Source organism: Phytophthora sojae (genome assembly GCF_000149755.1).
Source record: "Phytophthora sojae unplaced genomic scaffold PHYSOscaffold_9, whole genome shotgun sequence".
Taxonomy (NCBI): Eukaryota; Oomycota; class Peronosporomycetes; order Peronosporales; family Peronosporaceae; genus Phytophthora; species Phytophthora sojae.
In genome coordinates, this window is record NW_009258123.1 from 2,932,224 (window position 1) to 2,954,613 (window position 22,390).

At 53.6% G+C, this 22,390-nt stretch overlaps 6 protein-coding genes across 6 annotated transcripts; 5 read left to right on the plus strand and 1 right to left on the minus strand.

Moving 5' to 3' along the window:
- Positions 1-1,133: 1,133 nt before the first annotated feature.
- On the plus strand, positions 1,134-2,834 carry PHYSODRAFT_361940 (hypothetical protein; the record flags this gene model as incomplete). Its single annotated transcript, XM_009536854.1, has 4 exons — positions 1,134-1,262; positions 1,351-1,841; positions 1,919-2,495; positions 2,567-2,834. The coding sequence occupies 4 exons, from the start codon at positions 1,134-1,136 to the stop codon at positions 2,597-2,599; spliced, it is 1,230 nt and encodes a 409-aa protein (XP_009535149.1). The 3' UTR covers positions 2,600-2,834.
- Positions 2,835-3,708: 874 nt separating this feature from the next.
- PHYSODRAFT_521913 (multidrug resistance protein ABC superfamily) lies at positions 3,709-7,626 on the minus strand (the record flags this gene model as incomplete). Its single annotated transcript, XM_009536855.1, has 1 exon — positions 3,709-7,626. One exon carries the CDS (start codon positions 7,624-7,626, stop codon positions 3,709-3,711), a length of 3,918 nt encoding a protein of 1,305 aa, XP_009535150.1.
- A 1,104-nt stretch (positions 7,627-8,730) lies between these two features.
- Positions 8,731-11,676, plus strand: PHYSODRAFT_288565 (hypothetical protein). The gene has a single exon (XM_009536856.1). It carries the CDS (start codon positions 8,761-8,763, stop codon positions 10,486-10,488), a length of 1,728 nt encoding a protein of 575 aa, XP_009535151.1. The 5' UTR covers positions 8,731-8,760; the 3' UTR covers positions 10,489-11,676.
- Positions 11,677-13,379: 1,703 nt separating this feature from the next.
- On the plus strand, positions 13,380-13,937 carry PHYSODRAFT_522942 (hypothetical protein; the record flags this gene model as incomplete). Its single annotated transcript, XM_009536857.1, has 1 exon — positions 13,380-13,937. The coding sequence occupies one exon, from the start codon at positions 13,380-13,382 to the stop codon at positions 13,935-13,937; it is 558 nt and encodes a 185-aa protein (XP_009535152.1).
- A 158-nt stretch (positions 13,938-14,095) lies between these two features.
- Positions 14,096-15,237, plus strand: PHYSODRAFT_522256 (secreted protein; the record flags this gene model as incomplete). Its single annotated transcript, XM_009536905.1, has 2 exons — positions 14,096-14,160; positions 14,241-15,237. The coding sequence occupies 2 exons, from the start codon at positions 14,096-14,098 to the stop codon at positions 15,235-15,237; spliced, it is 1,062 nt and encodes a 353-aa protein (XP_009535200.1).
- Positions 15,238-15,931: 694 nt separating this feature from the next.
- On the plus strand, positions 15,932-17,004 carry PHYSODRAFT_523025 (hypothetical protein; the record flags this gene model as incomplete). Its single annotated transcript, XM_009536858.1, has 3 exons — positions 15,932-16,369; positions 16,417-16,886; positions 16,929-17,004. The coding sequence occupies 3 exons, from the start codon at positions 15,932-15,934 to the stop codon at positions 17,002-17,004; spliced, it is 984 nt and encodes a 327-aa protein (XP_009535153.1).
- Positions 17,005-22,390: the final 5,386 nt, after the last annotated feature.

Below are 22,390 nucleotides of genomic sequence, written 5' to 3' on the forward strand. Positions count from 1 at the left end.
CCGAAGCGCAAGCCGCGGAAAACTCCATGTCGGGAACGAATACCCCGTTTGTCTCAAGACACCTCACTGCTCCATCGACCCAAAGCTCGATAGTAGATCGGGTAGTCGAATGATGGTGCACAGAGGACAACCCCAACACCACGAATCAAAACGCTCAGGTCAGAGCGTTCACGACAACATCAGCTGACAAATTCCTGGCGATTCTAGACAAACTACTGGTTCGCGAGCTTTAGAAGCCGCTTGATTTGCAGTTCGGTGTTTTTTGTAGTTGCTATTGCAGTACGCTTTACATACATTTAGTAGTTATTGCGGTCCATCAACCACTCTTTTGACTGCAATAGCAGTATGCATGGCTTGCCTGCCTCCGCACGATGAGAAATCTGACTGGGTTGTGCGCAACTTGTGTACCTTAAGACTAATGTTGCCTGGTGTAGCGTGAAGGTTGCTTAATGTCGTTTGATGACAAACTCGCCTGGGGTGGCAAGCACAGTTCTTACGAACTGCGAGCTTTAAGTATACAGTCCAAGTCCCGCTCCAAGCGAAGCTCTCCGCACAAATGCGCGAAACAGGCTTACCCCTCGATGCAGATATTCGCTGAAAACGCTGTTATCCCTGTTTGTTCATCGAAGTGCCTTTCAGCTTTGGACATGGAAAATGCTCACCAGACAGCGGAAAGACCTTCAAATCTGAATTCAATAGACTGCGGCTCCATATTTGCTCGAACCGTAACATATCAACGAGAGGGAAAGTATCCAAGGTGGATGCACTAAGTTCACGGAGATGATCTACTGTAGCGGTACGCGGACCAGTACGGCGAGCGGTTCGCACATACGCCGCTGCAAGATCTAGCCCAGACCAACAAGAAGTTCCACTCGACGTTGCATTGAACTGTTTGATATAACAACAAGAGCGTTTACCACTTCGACTAGACGAGATGATATCCTCTCCTCCGCCACGTTTGACAAGTTTTGATCGTGTCCTTTCGTGGCTCATGGCTACACACTTGCCGCGCTGTGATTCGCCCAAGCGCCTTTCAGCGAATGAAAAGTCGCGGCGACCACCGATTCGCCGAAAACCAAAAGTCAAGATCCATCCAAGCTTAATCTAATCCTAATCCTCCGTTACAGGCAGCCATGGAGGAGGGCCCGATGGCATCGACCAAGCTCTACGTGGAGGAGGGCCCGATGGCATCGACCAAGCTCTACGTGGGCAACCTCTTCTACGAGCTCACGCAGCGCGACGTCGAGGCCGAGTTCGGCAAGGTACGCAGGGCAGCAGCCTTCCCTCTCCAGCCTCTGTATACCCCCCTCTAACTCAGCCTCCTCTTCGTCTTCCCCTTCGTCCCTGCAGTTCGGACCCATCGAGCAGTGCGCCGTCAAGAAAGGCTACGCGTTCGTGCACTACGAGCAGCTGGAGGACGCGGAGCTGGCGGTGCAGGAGATGAACGACAAGGAGCTGGGCGGCCGCCGCCTGCGCGTGGCATTCGCCGTGTCGCACGGCACGCAGCGCCGCTACGACGGCCCGCCGCCGCCCCTGCAGGCCCCCGCCGGCCAGCCCCAGCAGCAGCAGCCGCCGCTGCTGCACAGCCCGCGCTTCCCCGTGAACGCGTCGCCCAACCTGTTCGTGGCCAACATCCCGCCGCACATCAAGATGAGCGAGCTGGACCAGGCCTTCGCCCAGTTCGGAGAGGTCAAGAACGTCAAGGTGCTGCCCCAGGCGCGGCCCGACGCGCCCATGTCCGCCTTCGTGGACTTCTCGGACGTGGCCTCGGCCCAGAAGGCCCACAGCGCCACGATTATCGTGGCGGGCCAGCACCTGCGCACCGACTACAACTTCCGCAAGTACGTGGCTCCTTGGTGTGAGCGCGCTTGCTTTACTGGTGTGTGAGCTGACTGTTGTCTTTGTTTGTGGTGGGTAGGAACAAGGGTGACGGACCGCGTCGCATGAACCGCGGCAGCTTCGACGGCAATGGATACGAGGACGAGGAGCGTGGCGGGGGCAGTCGCGCGCGCTACGACTCGTTCGACTCGCAGTCCGGGCGGAGGGACCACGTGTCCAGCAGATATGAAGACGAGTTCGAGGACGCGGGCCACCGGCGCCACCACCACCACCGCTCGAGTCGTCCCCACTCGTCTCGGCACAGCCGCGAGGACCCGGAGGAGCGCGGACGGAGCGGCTCCCCGCCGCGTTACCGTCGTCACTGTAGCAGCAGCAGCCTGCGGAGAGGCGAGGAAGCCACCGGCATGCGCGAGCGCTCGCGGGACTACGGCGGTGAGCGCGCGTACGGCCGCCCGGATGAGGTGAACGAGTTCCAGCCGCGTTCGCAGCAGTCTGGATACTACGAGTCGCGCTCGCGGGGCGAGCCGCGCGAGTACTCGGGCCGGGGGATGGACAAGTCCCCGCAGGAGTACCGTCGCTACAGTCGTCCTGAGATGTCGTCGTCGCGCCACGGATCGCGTCGGGGCCCGCGCAACGACCGCAGCTGGTACGAATTTGTATGTCAAAGAGGTTTGGTCGTGGCCTTCAATGACCTGTGTATGTCTTGCTTGATTTATGGTTTGGACAGGTCTCCTCAGCCCCCTCAGTCTGGGCCTCGTAGTCGCAGTCGCAGCCGCTAAGCATGAGATGGAGCGCTGTGCGAAGCTTTACCGCAGATGTGTGGGTGGTTTGGCATCTACTCGTGTGCGGGTGCAAACTAAAGCGGGGTGTTGGAATACCGGAGTACGCCGTGGTGGAGTTACGAGAAGCAGCCCCGTTGTATTTCGGAGGGCAGACTCGAATTGACGAAATGGACAAACCTTATGTGGTCGCGATGTGTTGGGGCCACAACTGCTAGCTGGCGTCCGCGTTCCCTTTTCGTCGTCACTGGGTCTGTTAGTGTTTGGCACGCCAAGAACTTGGAGCTTTTCTTTTACTCATTGGATGTGGCCGTAGAATGTGGGTGGTTTCTCGTTGTTACGCTCTGGGATTGGATTGTATAGAATGGATGTGTAAGTAAAAAAAATGGATATGCATCTCCGCCTTGGTAGCGTTCGAGCTCGAGTGCATTTGCGAATTCTCCACTGGCCGCGCACTGCACTCAACAACCTCACCACCCCAGCTCAAGATGGCCAATAAGCTGCTCCTCGCAAGCGTTCTCGTTGTCAACGTCCTCCAACTCGTCTGTGCTGGCCCCACCGCGATGGAGCTCGGCGCCGGCGCTTCCGCGCAGACTGCGTGCTGAAGTCGACTCGGGCTCGATCAATTCAAGTGGCAGTGCTTTGTTCGAGAAAGAGGGGCACCAGTGCAACTTTCTGGGATGGTTTACCTACACGTGCTACTCGTGGTTTTAGACCCAAAACACAGGTCACGCCTTCCTCTTCGCGGCCATTCTGAGCAAATGCGGCGAGGTTGTTGAGTGAAGTGAAGTGCGTGGTCGGCGGAGTTTTCTCAAATGCTCTAGCCTATCGATCGGCATCCAGCAATCCGGTGGGCGAAAGCAGCAACGAAGCCCACCCACATTCTAAGGTAATCCAACAAGAACGCCCAGAAATCATTGAGTTCCACCAACCTAGCTGTAGTGGAACAGGCTCATTCAGTAAGCTAAGTGACAGCGAACTCAAACAAATTAAAGTGCATTTTCAATAGGAGACGTTCTTGCGGTAGTCACGATTTCTAGTAAACTCTACATCATATCGTGTAGAAAATATAGATCCTGATGACAGTAACCTACGACACTGTCATCGACTGCAGCTCCACCATCCCGCGGTAGACGCCGCCCGTCACCCGCATCAGCTCCTCGTGACTACCTCGCTCCACTATCGCGCCGTCACGAGTCACCGCGATCACGTCCGCCTTCCGGATCGTCGACAACCGGTGCGCCACCACAATCGTCGTCCGCCGCTTCTGCGCCATCAGCGCGTCCAGCGACGCCTGCACGACCTGCTCGCTCTCATTGTCCAGCGCACTCGTCGCCTCGTCCAGCAACAGCACGTCCGGGTCGCGCAAAATAGCGCGTGCAATGGCGATGCGCTGCTTCTGGCCGCCCGACACCTGTGCGCCGCGGTCGCCAACCTCCGTGTCGAAACCCCGCGGGAAGTTGGAGATGAAGTCGAAGGCGTTGGCGCTCCTCGCCGCCGCCTCCACCTCCGCGCGACTCGCACCCGGCTTGCCCAGAGCGATGTTGTCCGCGATCGTCCCCGAGAACAGCACCGGCTCCTGGCTCACCAGCGAGATGCGGTCGCGCAGCCACGGCAAGCTCAGACTGCGCACGTCGTGGCCATCCAGCGTCACCGCCCCCGACGACGGGTCGTAGAAGCGCTCCAGCAGCGCGATCGCCGTGCTCTTGCCGCTGCCGCTCGCCCCCACCAGCGCCACAGTCTGGCCGCGTCGAACCGACAGGTCGTAGCCCTGGTAGATGGCGGCGTGCGGTCGAGACGGGTACGCGAAGGTGAGCTGCTTGAAGTCGATGTCGCCTTGGATACGGGGCAGCACGGTCCCTGCGGTCGAAGTGGCGTCGATCTCCGGCACGCGGTCAATGATGTTGAAGACGTTGGCGACGGCTCGCTTGGCCTTTTCCCCGTCCACGGATCCTTGCGAGGCCATACTGACACTGAACGACCCCATCATGAAGACCATGAGAACAACGAGAAGGTCTTCGAAGGAGATCGTACCGTGAGAGACCCAGATGCCACCGATGTAGAAGACAAAGGCGAGGACCCAGAACGTCATCGCCTGCGATAGACCAAACGATACACCTCCGGAGACGCCCACCTTCTTGTCTTGCTCATTCGACACGTTCAGGAACGACGTGTACTGAGCCACCAGAGCCTTCTCCATTCCGAACGACGCGACCGTGCGGATTGAATCAATCGCCTCAGAAAGCAGAGACGCCGCTGCGGTATCCGCGTCGTTGTTCTTCTTTGCGTTCATTTGGCCGGCCATGTGCTGCAAGCGTACGCGGTTGACACCGACGAGGAACGGGGTCGTGGCGATCATGATGAGAGTCATCTGCCAGCTGTAGTAGAACGCGATCGCGAAGATGATGATGAAGGTCGTCCCAGTCATTAGGCTGCGGTTGAGGAAATCCGACGTCATGGACTGGAGAATAGCCGAATCGGTAGCCAGCCGAGAGACGAGGGAGCCCGACGAGTTCTCCTTGAGATCAAACCACCCGACTTCCTGACGCATCATACCGCTGTACGCCTCCAAACGAACTCGACTGATCAACCGACTCGAAGCGATGCCGAACCAATACTCGGTCAGCGTGAAAGACGAACCGCAAACAACAGCGAGGCACCCGAGAGCCAACGAGTAATAGCGCATGTCGTGGAGCATTTCGTGCTTCGTCTTCTGGAGCTCAAAGTATAGGTGGATGATCTTGGCGATGAACATACCCGCGAGCGGGTAAACAGAGCCCTTGAACACGGAAGAAATTCCACCCAACGCCATAAACTTCCACTCGGGCAGCCCCATCTTCCAGATGCGCAGTGACGACACTGCTGAAGTGTCCACATTATCGCATTCGCATTCGCTGGCATCGCTTCCATTGTAGTCGCCCAATTCCAACGCGCTCGACTTGCTGGAGGCCCTGGTAGATCGAACCAAATGAGAATCCTCGTGATTGAGATCTGTTGACGCTGCTCCATCCATAACTGGAGTGGATTCGGTCGTGTCACCTTCAGTGGCTGCTTGCGTCTGAGCCTCCAGCAAACGTCGGTAGTGGCCATTCGGGATACGCAGCAGCTCCTCGTGAGAGCCAAGCTCCACGATGCGACCGCCGCTGTGCACCGCAATGCGGTCCGCGTCCCGAATCGTCGACAAGCGGTGCGCCACAATGATCGTCGTGCGGTTCAACCCCGCCACCAACTGGTCCAGAGACGCCTGGACGATCCGCTCGCTCTCCGTGTCGAGGGCGCTCGTCGCCTCATCCAGCAACAGGATCGGCGGGTTCTTGATGATCGCGCGCGCGATGGCGATACGCTGCTTCTGACCTCCAGATAGCTGTGCGCCGCGCTCGCCCACCTCTGTGGCGAAGCCCTCGGGGAACTCCATGATAAAACTGAAGGCGTTCGCCATCTTGGCGGCCTCCACGACCTCGCTGTCCGACGCGGCAGGTCGGCCGTGGCGAATGTTCTCCATGATGGTCGTCGCGAAGAGCACAGGCTCCTGCCCCACCAGTCCGATCTGCTGCCGCAGCCACTTGACGTTCAGCGAGCGAACGTCCTCCCCGTCGATCTTCACGGAGCCTTCGAGCGGGTCGTAGAAGCGCTCCAGCAACGAGACCACCGTGCTCTTGCCGCTGCCGCTCGGGCCGACCAGCGCCACCGTCTCGCCGGCCTTGATCTGGAGCGAGTAGCCTCGGCACACGTCCACCTCGGGGCGAGACGGGTACGCGAAGCGCACATCGTCGATGTCGATGTTGCCGGAGACGGTCTGGAGCTTCTTGCCTTCGTCGTCATTGGTGGGGTCGATCAGCGACGGCCGCTTGATCAGCTCGAACACGTCGTACGCAGCAGCGCAAGCCGAGTAGACCGCTTGGAGGTTGGGTCCGGCCTGGCCCAAGGCCATCGCACCTTGCATGACGGTGAAAAACACCGTGAGAACTCTCCCGCCATTGTAGCAGCCCGAGCCAGTGCACGTGCTGTCGCCCAGGTTGTCGCGCGCGATGAAGACAGCCCCGATGAAGAAGCCCAGCGCGTAGTTGAGGAAGACCATCATGTACGTGAGCCCGCTGCCCCAACCGACAGCGAAGGCCTTCTTGATCCCTGCGCTTGTGGCGCCTTCCAGCGCTCGACTGTACTTGTCTACGAAGTGCGGCACCGAGTTGAACATGTGCACTGTGCGGATGTTGCTGAGCGACTCCTGTGCCACAGCTCCGGCCTCCGCGTACGACTGCATGCCGCTGTGCGTGGCCGCAACAATGACCTTCTTGGCCAGCATGCCGCTTGTGGCGACGAACGGCACCACAGCCAGCAGGATCAGCGCGAGCTCCCAGCCCTTGATGAACGCGATGACAATGCCCGAGACCACCGTGGACGTGAAGTGCAGCATGTCGCTCATCTTGGACCCGATGCCGTCCTGGATCGTGACGGTGGCGTCGGCGACGCGGGACGACAGCTGCATGGGCTCGTTCACGTCGAACCAGGCGATCTCCTTGGTGACGATGGCGTTGACGTAGAGGCTGCGGATGCGCTTGGACTGGCGCGAGGCCGTGACCGTCCAGCAGTAGACCTGCAGGTAGGCCGTGGCCAGCCCGACCGCACCCACGATGGTGAGGTTGCGCGCGACTCGGTTCACGCTGGGCGAGATGTCGCTCGGCCCGCCGCCCGCCTCACTGGTGGAGCCGAAGGAGTTGATGAGGCTGCCGAAGAGCAGGACCATCACGGGCCGCAGCGCGCCGGCGCAGATCGCCCCGAGCGTGCCCACAGCCATGAGCAGCTTGTCCGTCGAGTCGGCGAAGCAGAAGAGCTCCAGCAGCGGCACCTGCTTCCTGGACGGTGCCGTGGCTGCAGAAGTAGTAGAAGCAGCATCTTCGTCGGTGAGGAGCTTCGTCGCCGCGGCGCCCGCTTGCGATAGTCGCGGCGTGTGCACTTCAACATAGGGCGGGGACGGGTCGCTGGCTGGTGCTTCCGATGGTGCGGCCATGGTCGTGGTGGCGCGAGGCTGGCGAGTCGAGCTTGGGGGGTTGAGTGACGCTTGGGGTGGCGTTTGCTTGGGCGCTGCTTGGCAAGTCGGCGAGTGAGGCGAAAGGCAACTGGCCCCAAGTCCGGGTGCGGTACGCCCCGCTCACGTGAGTAAACGGCCAGTGCAGGTAACCGCGAGATTGCTGCTTGTGATTGGCTCGCTGCTTGTGATTGGCTCTTGGACTGGCGGCGCAATCCACGAACAACACTCTCGCCGCACGCGTCAACTTCGCCCCCTTAATAAGGACTCGAACCCCTTATAAGGGACTTATAAGGGTTCTAGTTCTTGCGGACTGCTTGCTGAGGCAGCTCACGGACTTGTGTGATATTCGTGCCAGCCGACGTTCCGCACACTCAACGCCATTTCATTTCACCGGCTCCAACATCAAGCGCGTCAAACGACCTCCGGTCCCAAGTCTCTGCGAATCGCCTCCTGCTCGTGATACTAAGCTGGCAAAGCTGGTCGTGATGGTCGGAATACACATTGAGCATTTCATCATACGCACCGGCATCTGTGAGCAAAGACTCACAATATGGACAACCTGCTTCGCACCAAACGTCAGACTGGATCGGCACGCGCGACGCTCTCATTTTTAAGCTTCACCCTTGTGTGTCGTAGGCTACGACAGCTACGACTCGTAGCTCCAGGTAACAAGCCAAGTAGGATTCTCCCTCTTCGCGGTACGGTAGAGGTTCTCTACCAGAGAACCAGCCTCGTTGGACCAGAGAAAGCGTCCAGCCCACCCCTGCCGATGGCCTTCAGTCTGTCGCCCGGTGACGTCGCCGAAACTCCACCACTCTGCGTGTTGGGTTAACCATTTTACTACCAGAGGTTCACTGAGCCTCGCTCGACCCCGCTCGCGCTCTCGCAGCCACTGCAGAGCGCTGCTTGCGGCCCGCAAGTTGCGGACCTTGATCACCGCGACCAGATTTTCGCCAGTTTGCCGGTCACGCTGTAATAGCGATTTGTATGGGTCGAGTAGGTTGAAGGAATCTGCGCTATCTAATCCTGGTCGGTCTATGCTCGCGACACTGACGTCGGTCACTTGGGCTCACTCCCAATTCCGGCCCCGACCCTGCCTGACCCTGCTCCGCGATGCGCTCCTCGCTGCTAGCGGCGCTGGCGGCGGCTCTGCTGCCGTGGGGCTCCGTCGCCTCCTCGTCTTCCTCGTCGCTCTCCTCCTCCGCCACCGCCAGCAGCGGCACGCCCTGCGATCCGCACTACGAGCGGCGCAACGCCACCACGGGCCGCTGCGACTGCCGCGAGGGCTTCAGCGGCTTCGGCTGCCGCATGTGCACGGCCAGCGGCGCGCTGGACGCCGCGGCCTCCGACGTGTGCGGCGCCGCCTTCGGGCCCGACTACTCGTGCGTCACGGGGCTCCGCTACGACGCGCACGCGACGCTCAAGACGTACGGCTGCTCGCTGTCCTCGGACCTGCAGGCGCTCTTCCCGGACGGCGCGATGGACGTGCGCTGCGACCGCGACGCGCAGGGCGTGGCCAACTGCACGGCCGCCGTGTTCAAGGCCAAGGAGACGGTGAACAGCGTGCACGTCATTGACTGCAACATCACGCAGTGCGCCTTCGCCTCGGGCGACGCCGACGGCCAGTGCGCGCAGATCGACTGCAAGTGCGGCCCGCAGTGCTCGGCCATGACCAAGGCGCTCGTGGAGAGCACGCTGAGCGGCAAGCCCGCCAAGATCGAGGTCACCAACGCGACGCAGCTGGCCATCGTCATCGAGGGCTCACCCATCCCGCTGTCGGCCACGTGCACGGCGTCGGCGTGCGAGCGCACTGGGGGAGGCAGCAGTAGCGCCTCGGGGAGCGGCAGCTCCGGCGGAGGCTCCGGGGGGATCAGCGGCCTGTGGGTCGCCATTGTCGCGTGCGCAGCTGTGGCGGCGACGCTGCTGCTGTGCGGATGCGCGTGCTCCTGCTGCCTGACTGCGAGCATCCGCCGCGGCCAGAAGGAGGACGTGGAGACGGAGATCCTCAAGTTCACGTCGCGATCGGCAAATGTGCTCGAGTTCCGTCATCTGAGCTGCTACGCGGACAGTAGCGGGGAGTCGTCGACGACGACGGCTGGCGATGAGCCCAAGCGCATTCTGCACAAGATTTCGGGCAGCGTATCGCGCGGCCAGGTGCTCGGTCTGCTGGGCCCGAGTGGCTCGGGCAAAACGACGCTGTTGAACGCCCTGGCAGCGGTGGAGAACGGCCGGTCGCAGTTCGCTGGCGAGATCTTGCTGGATGGCAAGCAGCTACCGAAGGAATACCGCCGGATTGCTGCCTACGTGCAGCAGGACGACTCGTTGTACTCGACGCTCACTGTGCGCGAGTGTATTTCGTACTCGGCCCAGCTCCGTCTTCCTCCGACACTGTCGGATCGAGTGAAGAATGCGATGGTGGATCGTGTCATCGCAGAACTCAACCTTACTCACGTCGCGAACTCGCGCATTGGCTCGGTCGGAGGAAGCAGTGGACGACGCGGTGTGTCTGGCGGTGAGAGGAGACGCGTGAGCATCGGCATGGAGCTTGTAACATCGCCGCAGATCCTTATTCTGGACGAGCCCACGTCTGGGCTCGACAGCTCTTCAGCTCACTCGGTAGTGCAGCTCGTGAAGGATCTGGCAGGTCACGGGCGGATCGTCGTGCTTAGCATTCATCAGCCCAGCGCGCGCTCTTTCGTGTTACTCGACAAAATCATGCTGCTTGGAAAGGGGAAACTGCTGTATAGTGGGGCTCCTGCTGAATCCAAGAGTTACTTCCAAGATCTGGGTTTCAAGTGTCCAGAGGTATGTATTGGTGTTGTATTTCCCTCCGAGCGTTGATGTTCACGTTAGATTATCTAACTGCGGGGATGTCGTACGTGTGTCTACAGCACGAGAACATAGCGGACTTCATTCTAGACATCGCGTCTGACAAAAACAACATCCCAATGATCCGGTCACACATGAAGCGTGAACCTTCTCCCCTCTCTTCAAAACCTGCACCAATGGCGTCAAGTTCGCGGATTCGATTGCAAAACATCACCCCGCTATTCACCATCGGCAGCCCGACGCCGAGGGCGGAGTCTTCACCGTTCATGAAGGAGGAGGTGTCTCTTGACACGCCGCGCATGGACAACATGTTAGCGTCGCCGGTGAGTGCAGGGACACCCAAGGAGCCGAGCACGTTGGGGATACCAACTACGCCTGGCACGCCACGCAGCCCACCACCGCTTTTTATGGCTGAGACCGAGACCTCTCCCCGATCGATGCTCATTGAGATTCGAGTACTCTTTGTGCGAACGGCGCAGAACATCCTCCGTCACCGATCGCTGCTTGTTCTGCACATTGCGCTGAGCTTGTCGCTGGCTTTGTTTGGCGGGCTGATCTTCAACCACGTGACCAACGACCTCGCTGGGTTCCAGAACCGCATGGGCGCATTTTACTTCATCCTGACTTTCTTTGGATTCGCGAGCATGAGCTCCATGGACCTGTTCATTGGCGAGCGACCCATTTTCCTTCGCGAGACCGGGGCTATGTATTATGGGGCGTTCAGCTACTTCCTTGCCAAGGCCACCCTGGACACGATGTTGTTGCGGGTGCTACCTGCTTCGCTCTTTGCGAGCATCTTCTACTGGATCATGGGACTGCAAGCCAAAACGGAGCGGTTCCTATTGTTCTCGCTCACGTTGGTGCTCTTCAACGTGGCGGCCGGTGCTATTTGCCTCCTGGTTGGCGTGCTTTCAAGACGTGTTGGGCCCGCAAACCTCGGAGCGACCGTTGTTCTGCTAGTCATGCTGCTGTTTGGCGGGTTCCTTCTCAACTCGCAGACCATGCCAACGTCTGTGGGGTGGCTCAAGCACCTATCAATCTTCAGCTACGCGTTCGAAATCCTCATGACCAACGAGCTGAAAGGCTTGATTTTGAAGTTCGACGCTCCCGGATACCCGGCAGTTCCTGTCTACGGTGAGGTATACCTCAAGACTCTCGGCATGGACTATGCCAACCGGTATTACGACGTTACCGCGCTCGCTCTCATTGCCGTGAGTTTGCAGGTGCTAGCCTTTCTCTTCTTGTCGCTGCAAGTGCCTGTAAATCGCGACATGGCCGACCATGACGAAGACGAAAGTGAGGGTCCACTACCCCCACGCAAAGAAGAAGTGTAAGTTGATGGAAAATTGAAGTTGTATTCGCATTCTTGTCGCCACAGTGGGGCTATGCTTCGGCTGGGATAGAAATTTTTAGCTAGGACATTCACCCTAGCAGTACGGTAGTAGTACTTCTCTGTCTGATGAGGCGTTGGGTGCACTGCGGACTGCGTGAAGTCATCTCCAAGTTGGTTTCATCTAACGACAGCGCTTTCGCTGAGCCCGGGGGCATCTTATGACGAGCGAGGAGCAGTGTGAGCCTCGCGTTTACTATCTGCTGTTTTCTCCTGTTTAGGAAGCGATAAGAAGCGCTATAAGTGCAGGCCACTTTGTGAGCGATTCCTTTATGAGAGCTCTGGCGCATTATAAGTTCATAGTATTTGCAGACTTGTTGGCAGTTTGTGCGACTTCAGTAAGTCACTTCGAGGCGCCCCACCTCAATCCAAAGGTACCACACGCTGTGGGCCTCTTACGACCTCCGCAATAGCAGATGTGGATCCCTTAGATGGCGAAAATTGTGATGAAGATGATGTCGAGGAGTACCATCACGGCTACGAATGAGTGAGTACATTGTAGCTCGTACGACTTATCGAATACTGCTTAACTATATCTATAAATCGCATTTGAGCACGAATTGGTGTTCGAGCATCTCCAGCGGCAAGTTCGTATTTAAGTTTTCCAGTAGTGGTCAATCAGCACCAAGTACAATGTGCACATGAATGACTCACTCCACGACGAATAACGTTGCGGAATACAGGGGGCATATTCACGCATCTGGAGCGACGACACCCTCCCAAGGCCGCTCACCTGCGAGATATAGGTAGCGCAATGCAGGTGGGCGGCCTTCTCTTAATTACGCCCGTAATTTTGAAATAATCCCCAAAATGTTGCTTTTGTAACATTATTATTACGGCAAGCTACTAGCCCAGGTTTTGCAAAACAGGTATTATTCAGGTCTGGCGACAGGTATTGTCCAGGGATAATTTATCCCGTTTTTTATTACCGTCATTTCAGCTTTTGCCTCACAGCCACCAATTCGAGGGGGCCAGCTCCAGCCACGTGGCATTCGACGTGCGGCGGCTGCTCGGCCCTGGAGACCCCAGCATCATGGCGCGCACCCCCAAGACGGCCCATATCAAGGCGCAGATGGCCGAGCGGGCGCGGCAGGAGGAGGAGGCACGCAGGAAGGTGACCAGCGCGCGCACCAGATCGCAGCGATCACAGGCGCTTCAGGATGCCCGCGACTCACGGGCCACGCAGTTCGGCCCTCATGCCACTGCAGAAGGCGACTCATCCACTGGCGATGAAGAGGAGAAAGCGGCTGAAGAGGAAGAAGATGTCGCAGAAGAAGAGGAAGAAGACGCCGAAGATGCAGACGAAGAGGAAGACGGAGATGAAGAGGTTGAAGAAGATGAAGAAGAGGGCGCCCAGGAGAAGAAAAAGAAGAAAGGAGCTACCAAGGGCGGGCAGCGCCAAGGGAAGAAGCGCACCGTTTCCGACGTTGAAGACGAGGACCTGGTGCACGTTCTAGCGTTCAAGGCCCAGCATGACTCGTGGCCCCTGCTTGATGTCAGCCTACAGGAGTACATGGATGCGACGCGACAGAAGATCGTCATCGCGGAGGTCATCAACGTGGCTCGCCGCAACGCAGACTTGCGTAAGCAGGTCCGCTTCCGAGGGCTTCCTGACACAGAAATTCCTCTCGTGCCCGACGAGTGGGAGCCCTATCAGCGGAAGTACATCTACACACACGGCTGGAAGGAGCGTGAGAGATCGACGGGGAAGAGGACGTCGCACAAGCTCCGCCGCACTGAGTGTCCGTTCCAGATGCTTGCACAAGTCGTCCTTCGCCGAGATGGAAAGTTGGGCATCGTCATGAAGCGAGAAGTCTACAGCCACAACCACCCCATTTCCGACGACATCTACAGGTCTTACCCAGGTATTCGCCAGGTTCCTGCCGAGTCTCCGCTCATGCCCGGAATCGATCTCCTGGTCGACGCCCAAGCCAGCACTTCCAGCGTGTACAAGTACATCAGGGAGAACTCGAACCACCGCGTCTCGATGGACGACGTGCGAAGCATGATCAGGCGAATGAAGACGCAAGGCAAGTGGTTATGCTGCTGGTCTATATTATATGTGTGCTGATGCTTATACTACTTATGACTGCAGGCGTGGAACTGTCCGATGACGACGCGGTTGCGGAGATGATCCTGAACTTCAATGGAGAGTCGCCCGCTAATGTAGCTTCCGTTCACGAAAGCCAACGAGGAGATACTGGTGTTATCTCGTTTACCAGTGGACACATGCGCGCGATGGTAGACAACTTTCCCGAGGTTCTGCAGATGGACTGCACGCATCAGACAAATCAGTGAGTCCCCCGACTTTGTTATGCATATCATCCAGGTTTACACCAGGTATTAACCATGTTTTCATATCAATTGTGGATAGATACAACTACCAGCTTTTCACGATTGTAGCTATGGATCAATATGGCCAAGGGCAACCGGTGCAGTACTCCCTCATTGAAACGAATGGCGATTGGCACATGTCAAAGTGTCTCGACCACTTCAAGCGTGCAAATGAGCACTGGCGGTTCGTGCGGATAGTCATCGTCGACAAGGACATGCGCGAGATCGATGTGATTCGCAAGAAATTTCCGGAGGCGCGGATTCTTCTCTGCCACTTTCATGTCATCAAGTGGCTTCATGAAACCATCAAGAAATCGCAGACCTATGGAGCCTACGAAGCAGAAGTTTTGACGCAGATGAAGCACACCATCACGAACATGACATACTCCAGAACTGAGGAAGACTATGTGCGGCATCGGGATGAGTTCAAGAGTCTGGCCTCGCGGAATGGTCGTGTGGAGCTATGGGAGTATTTCGACAAGAACTGGAATGCGTGCCGAGAGATGTGGGTGATGGCTTACCGTGTCGATTTGCCACACTTCGGCAATCACACGAATAAACGTGTCGAGAGCCTATTCGGTAAGCTGAAGCGAAAGCTGAAAGACCATCTAACTATGCGCGCTAGTCTGGAGGTGCTTCTGGAATATCAGCGCCGCAAAGAAGAAGCCTATCGGTCCAAGGTCGGTATGCCGGGTACCCTGAGAGACGCCTCGTACCCTGAGGAGTTGAACGTCGCTCTGGGCATGACCACGAGGTGGGTAGCATTTGCTCTGAAGACACAATTTGACATTGCTACGAACCCCGGGGTTGTCGATACCTACGCTTTCAAGGACAATGGCGCTACTATCACCGTACAAAGCGAGGAGAACGAGTATCTCCTCGAGAAGGAAGGCTGGGTGTGCGACTGCGAGTTTTCGCAGACTATGAAGCTTCCGTGCAGACATGCAATCGTCTACAGAAAAGTGTGTGGAAGCCCCTTCATCATCCCATTCTCATCCATTTCGCCCAGGTATGTCCAGTTTTTCTATGAGTATTGACCAGGTGTTATCCAGGTATCTCGTTTTACCCATGTATTGACCAAGTTTTAACCATGTTTTGTTATTGATGTGCATGAATAGGTGGTTTGGACAGAATCGCATCTCGCAACAGGACTTGATGGAGGTGGAAAATCCGTTCGTTGCTAAGCTCTACAAAGGGCATCCAGCTGCGAGCGCTGGCAGTTTGAGTGAAGTCGAGAAGTATCGGCGTTCGCAGCAGGCGTTTGGTCGAATCAGCAGCGAGCTTGTCCGATGCGATGACACTGTGTTCGAGTCTGCGATGAAGCAGATTGATAAGTGGTGGTACGACTTACGTCAAGGGAAGTTTCCGCTGGTGCAAGCTGATGCAGACTTCGTCGACGATTTGGGCCCCGATCGGGTTGGCGCTAGTGGTGGCGGGGGCAACAGTATTAGCAGTGATAGCCACGGAGTCGGTGGAGGTAGCCCAGGAACGGGGGGTACGAATGCTCGTCCTAGTGCTTCTGGTGGAGAGGATGCAGCTCACGAAAAAGGACCAGATGATGACGAAGACGAACCCCCGACACAAGTGACAGCCTCCGCCCAGGAATCGGTGCAGCCAGGCAAAGGCTCAAAGGTTCGACTGACAAACAAGAGGCGTGTCGGTCGACCACGGTTGAATCGTGCTCAGATGAGGGAGAAGGCAGCATTGGCGCTGAAAGAATACAACAATGGAATGAAACTCAGAGCTCTACTACGAGATAAGGACGTGACGGAAGTGGCAGCAACGCTGGAATTGATTAAGCCAGGTGTCCGCGAGCTCAGCTCGTTTTTGACTTCGCATGAAACAAAGAAGAAAGGTGACGGAAAATCAATCCAGTGGATGTCGGACACGGAATATATTTGCGAGGTTGTGCGCTTCCGACTACCGGAGTCCGTCGTTGAAGACGCTCTAGCTAAACTGAGAGGTGGTTTGGCAAAAGGGGAGGAGATTGAGCTGGACAGTGATGGAGGGGTGACACGCGAAACGGAAGGTTACGTGGCCGCCATTGAGAAAGTTGGCAGATTTACCCGGGTGCAGTTAGAAGCGATGCAGTCGCTGTGGAATTGGCAGGCTACATGCCGGAATGCGGTACTGTGTTGCACATGGCTAAGCCAAGACGTGAAAGGTATCGTAGTGGACCCCCCCCCCCTGGGCTGTTACTTGGCAAAGTACTCGAGTGTTGGCCATACACACCGCTACATGGCTTTGGCTTCGACCTGACCTACGCAGACCTTTTCTGCTTCAGAGACTCCGCTTGGCTGAACGACAACGCCTTGCGGGCTTTTACCGTGTTTCTGTCTACTTACAAGAACAACGTGACGGTGATGGTTCCTCCTCTTAAGAAGGGTAAGATGGGGAAGCACATACTCGCACCAACGTCGCTGGACGAGGTTGCTAGTGGTATTGAGGCGCATGCTTTTGTATTTATGCCGGTCAATTTTGGTGGAGTTCATTGGGGATGCATCGTAGTGGACCGTGAAGCGCGGCTAGTGAAGACGTATGACAGCATGGGTGGGAAGAGAAACAAGAAACGGCTTAAGAAGATGGCAAGCGAGCTCCTTGCAGGCCCCCTTGAGGATGAAGCTTACAGCGACATCGAAGTGACGGAGCCGAAGCAGACAGATAGCGATAGCTGTGGGGTGTTTGCGTGCCGTCTATTGTGGACGTGCGTTGACAGCGAAGTGCCAAGTGATGTGTCTCCCAGTGGCGTCACCAAGCTGCGTTGGGCAATGCTGCACAAGATCACCACGATGAAGCGTAGCTAGACAGTGAGCAGCAGCGAGAAGTGCATCTTATGGATAATACATGGACAACTTTTGTTTGCAACCTGTAAGAAACCTGTACGAGTAGATGGGTACACAATGATTGTTTTGAAGCCATTATCATGTCGTGTGGTTCCGATCGATACCAATCGACGCCACTTCGACTTTTTTCCGAGTAGTGCACACATGAGTTTTCCAGGTTTTCACACCTGCAAACTACCTGGACACTGAAACAAGAAATGAATGGCTAGAATGCATCCGACACAGCCTGTAGGCCGTCATTTTCACTTTTCCTCAAGTACTACGCACATGAGTTTTCCAGGTTTTTAACCTGGACATTAACTGTTCTGGTAATTTAACCATCCTTGTTTAAATTACTTTCATCTGATAACGCTCATAATTCATATACCTGGATATAACCTGGGGCATCACCTGGACAATACCTGCAGAATCAGAAATCTGAGTATTTTTCTAACCTGGGAAACCTGGGCGCGTAGGCTGTCCTTATTATTATCCAGTAGCCGTATATATTACAACGAATAGCCAAAAAGTAACATACCAATATATTGGAGAATGATTACTGAGAGCCATCAGTATAAAACTGGTTAGTAAGTATCCACTCAAAAATGGCTTGCATAAAGTATGGGTTTAAAGCAGCTTTAAGTAGGTAGCACCCAATATAAAACCTTGCATTTAAGTAAACACTCAGAGCAACTTGAATAAAGTATTGGCCAGAAGAAGTTTCATTCACTTAAACCTAGTTTCATTCAGCTCCTCTATAGTTCCGAATCCATAATTTGCTAATATTTCCACTAAAAGCTACTGCTACCCATTACATTACATTCAGCGCGGGGGGGGGGGGGGGAGCGGTGGGGGGGGCACCAGGACAAGCTCCAGCTCATCGTGCCGGATACGGTCTTGGACCAGCGAAGTGCTCGGCACGCTCGAGCTGGGCTTGTAAACGGTGTATTTTTTCCTCCACCTGGTAAATCAGGGCCCGGACACCGTCAATGCGTACGGAGACGACGACCGCAGCTATCCCACGCGGCTGTGAAGCTATAACTTGACGCTCAGGTATTGGGAGTATGCGCGAGCTTTTACTTAACTGTAAAAGATCTCGCTTCCCCTCATTACATGCACCTAAACTTACTGTTGCTCCACATTACTGCGAGCATATACAAAGAGCCTACTGTTGTAAGCAGGTATATTAGCAGGTTCGCACAACGTACAAGTTCACCACACTGTTGCACTCGATATCATACGAGCGCGCGCTGCACTATACATACAACGGCAGGTTCTAACTTGCCGCTCAGGCCTTTCTCAGTATTGGGAGTCTGCGTGAGCTTTTACTTAATTGTTGGCAGCAACGTCAAAAGAATCGCTTCACCTCATTACATGCGCCTAAACTCGCGGTTGCTTTATCTTACTACAAAGAGCATGCTCGTTCTCTGCGATGCCTCAGGTAAACAGGTTCAGTGTACAGCGTACAAGTTCACCACCACAGCATTGCAGTCGATATCACCCAGGAGCGTAAAGCTTCCACAAGATGCATAGTAATATAGTTTTACTGGGATAGGAAGCAACGTTAGTGCTGCTATCGCAGACCAAATAGGATTATATCCGTGGTACATCAAGTCAAACGATGAACCCTCTTGACATCTACATTTTCTTGAAACCGGTACGACTCCGGTGGCGCACTGGGCCCTCCAAAAGGTTTATATGCGTGGGCAGATCGCACCGGTAGGATACTTATCACACTGGTATGACCCGGTACCGCGGGCAGATCGAACCGGTGCGCTACCGACAACACTGGTATGAAGCAGTATAGGAACAAAATGAACTGAAGAGACCAATTGAAGCAGAGTGTACAATAGCACTCGTTTGTATTTTTTACAAGCTCCACATAGATCTCAACCAAATCTCGAATTTTTAAGTTTGTAAAATGTTGCCGGTTGACAGTTTGAACTGGCAAATTCTCGAGCAGATGCTGCGGCTGCGAAGCAAGCGCAGGAGATGACCGTGGCTAATAAGAAAAGAAATTAAAAAATTAAAAAGAGGTAAATTCTCCTATCCCAGCCTTCGCGGAGCCCTAGTGCTAAATTGTCCTTGAAGATATTATCCCAAAGCACTACTCCTACATGCAATAAAGTAGTGACAGCTAAGACAGAAACGTACGTAATGTTTGACATTGTACTCTTTCATTCTCAGTATTTTTTATTGCTTGCGTCTAGTTCACGATGTTACCATATTTATATTCGTGCACTGGTAGTATACTTGCTCCTCCTTCTTCTACTACTACTACTACTAATAATAATAATAATAATAATAATAATAATAATAATAATAATAATAATAATACAGTACATAAGATTGCTAATTTTTCTCATATTCAACTAGACTCGTAACAGGCGCAGTCGTACTATTAGTGCGGTAGACTTTGTGCGATGTTACAACAAGCAAACTTCGCGCGCACATGAGTTAAGGCTGTCAACGCAGTAAATTATACGTTCTAAAGTACTTTCACGCAACATTAAGACCATACATAAGCGGAGGAGGCGACGACACAGGCAACATTCATGTAATTTATGAAGTTTCTAGGGCATTAACTATGGAAAGTACCACTGTACCACATAAGCCACTTTTTGTAATTAGTGCTTAATGGACTGTCTCGTTTTGCTAGCTACCACAATATAACTAGACTAAGTTGTTGCGCTAGTTTTTGGCTGGGGATCCAAATCCCACTAGATGGGGTGAATACTGGTAATAGCTCATAGCAATACTACTACTACAGCTACTACTATCACTACTATAACTACTATATAAATCCAAGCAAGCAGTGACAAAGTAGCATTTGCACAAAGCCGACTTTTAGATCTACGCTCGCAAGTTCAAACAGTAGAACTTACTATGAAAATGAGTTAGGATGAACGCGTTACGAGCGCTAATTAACAAAGTGCTAAGCTATCTCGGGCCCCTTACGTGTACTAAAATATTTGATAAAAGAATAGTTGTGGCGACATTGGTAACTACAGTTTTCAAATCTTGCAAAATACTGGATCATTTTCTACTACAACACTAAAACGTGTACAAAATATCAAAGGCTCTCCAGCGAAGCACATAGATAGTGATAGTACGCGTGGTCGTATTTGCGTGATACAATGGTAACTTGCAGTTACAGAGAAGCATGCGTGCGAACCGCGCCTTAGTTTAAAACAATGTTGTCTAAAACATTAACAATTCTACCTATTTAGAACTTAATTAAACTTTTTTCATTTTTGTCTAAAAGTTGTGTATTACATAACTAAGTATTCAATACTATTTATTTATAAATCAGTGATATATTAAACCAAATATTGTGCTTTGCAGTAATTTTGCCGACCATTTTAGACGCTAAATATGGCAAAGCCTGCTCCTAAATATGTGTGAACGAAGACCTGCTAAAATTATGCATAAATCCACCTCCTCATATATATATATTGACTTGGGAGGGCCTGTCAGCAGCCATGCATTGGCCCAGTACACCACTGTCCATGATCCCCAGCACAACCACCCTCTTATGTATAATTGCCGTGTGTGTAGGTGCTTGTGGATAAAAACCTACAGAATTGCAGCTGCACAGCCACAATTGCACTTTCAAAAGTGCAATTGTGGCGCTTTTAGCGTAATTCTAGGCCTCCACCCATTTATGCACCTCGATTTATCGTAAATCTAGCAGGTGGTCGCTATAAATACAGCAAATCTCGCCTCATATTGCCAAAATCATTGCAAAGCACAATAAAAGCTAATGTTTAATATAATATGTTGCATTTGTAGCAATATTAATAATCTTAATAATGTCATAGTGAGATGCAATATTATGTGATGGTAATAATATAAAAAGAATCGCAACCTTTGTAAATTGAAATTTGTGTCTTCTCAACGTAATCGTTTTGTAACTTATATATCTTGTATTTTATTTATAGTTTAAAAAAAGTGTCAAGGTATGGTATATAATATAAGGTGTGTAATAGCATGCTGAGTTTTGCGTTGCGTGACAGCTATTAGTCACATCAAGTGTATTGTTTATGCAACACGTCACAGCTATTAGCTATGTTTTGAATCTAACGTTTGCTCACGGATCCGTTTCGGGATTATTTTAAAATTTCGGCCGTACTTTGTCTTTTCCTGTTTATTTTAAGCTACAGTGTTCACGGTAATTAGTCTGACTGAGACTATTTAATGTAAGTAGGTTTTGGACTTGCTTACATTAAATAGTTTTACTAAGACTATATATTGACTAAGACTATTTATGAAGCACGTAAATAGTCTCACCTCTCATGTATCTTGCCGTGTATCTACTGGAATTTAAGTCACATACTCATAAGTATTCGCCTTTAAAATGTAAACGGTGTTTTGTCAGACGAGAATAGAGCTGGGCAACAGTCTACGTGCCATTTATCCCAAGGGACGACCCGCATCGCAGCTTCCTGAGCGCAGGTCATGTCGCTCTACATGTAATCTTTCTGGGAATTAGCAGCGATTACGCAAGTGGAAGATTTTTGCCAGGCTTTTGTAGTTTCCCCGACCACGGCCATTCTTGCCAACTTTGATTTTACAAACAGTCCTTGGTCAGGCTTGCTATTCATGCGTATTTATCTTCGAAATGACGACGTAATTTACTAGCTTACACAAATTAGGAAAAGTTGCGGAATGTGACGCAAAATGAAGATTTGGTGGTACAAGGATTTCTTCCAAGTGCATTCGATCATCGATAGCTGGCAGCCCACCGAACGCTATGCAAGGCAGTGACGCATCAATTGCGTCGGTATAGCATTTAGTAAACGTGCTAAAGGCGGTGACGTCGCCCTCTGGTGATAGTTGTACTGCCTGCGTCGCTTGAGCGACACTGCCCGATCTGCATAAAGCATTCGCCGACAGCATGGGTGCCTTGCTCACCGCTGGAGGTAATAATCTCGGCCCTGCCCTAGCGAATCTCGGCCCTGCCCTAGCGAATGCTTCTGAACCTGAAAAGTGTGCTCTCGACAGAAATCCTTGTCATTTTGCGTCACATTCCGAAATTTACCCTACAAATTACGACAATATGCATTGACTGAGTTGAGTACAATGTGGTGTGGTAATACCACTAAAATTCCCTTCTACCAAAAGGTATTAGAGACACCAACAACACGCTGACCCGCAAAGGTAAGCGCTTATTGGATCAAAACCTGAAGACCAGGAACGATCCCTTACACCGGGTCGGTTGCAAGCGCCTCTGTGCACCTTAGGTTATCTTCGGTCAACCCAGAAACCTGTACCACTAGCCACGAGCTAAGGCTAGGATACTATGTAGCGCTTTCGCGCAACCCCACTGCAGTCCCTCAGAAAGGAAGGGTACCGGCGTGTTAGGCCT

What these genes read in the sequence shown, in the direction of transcription:
- PHYSODRAFT_288565 (XM_009536856.1), top strand. Translation starts at nt 8,761, where the DNA reads ATGCGCTCCTCGCTGCTAGCGGCGCTGGCGGCGGCTCTGCTGCCGTGG.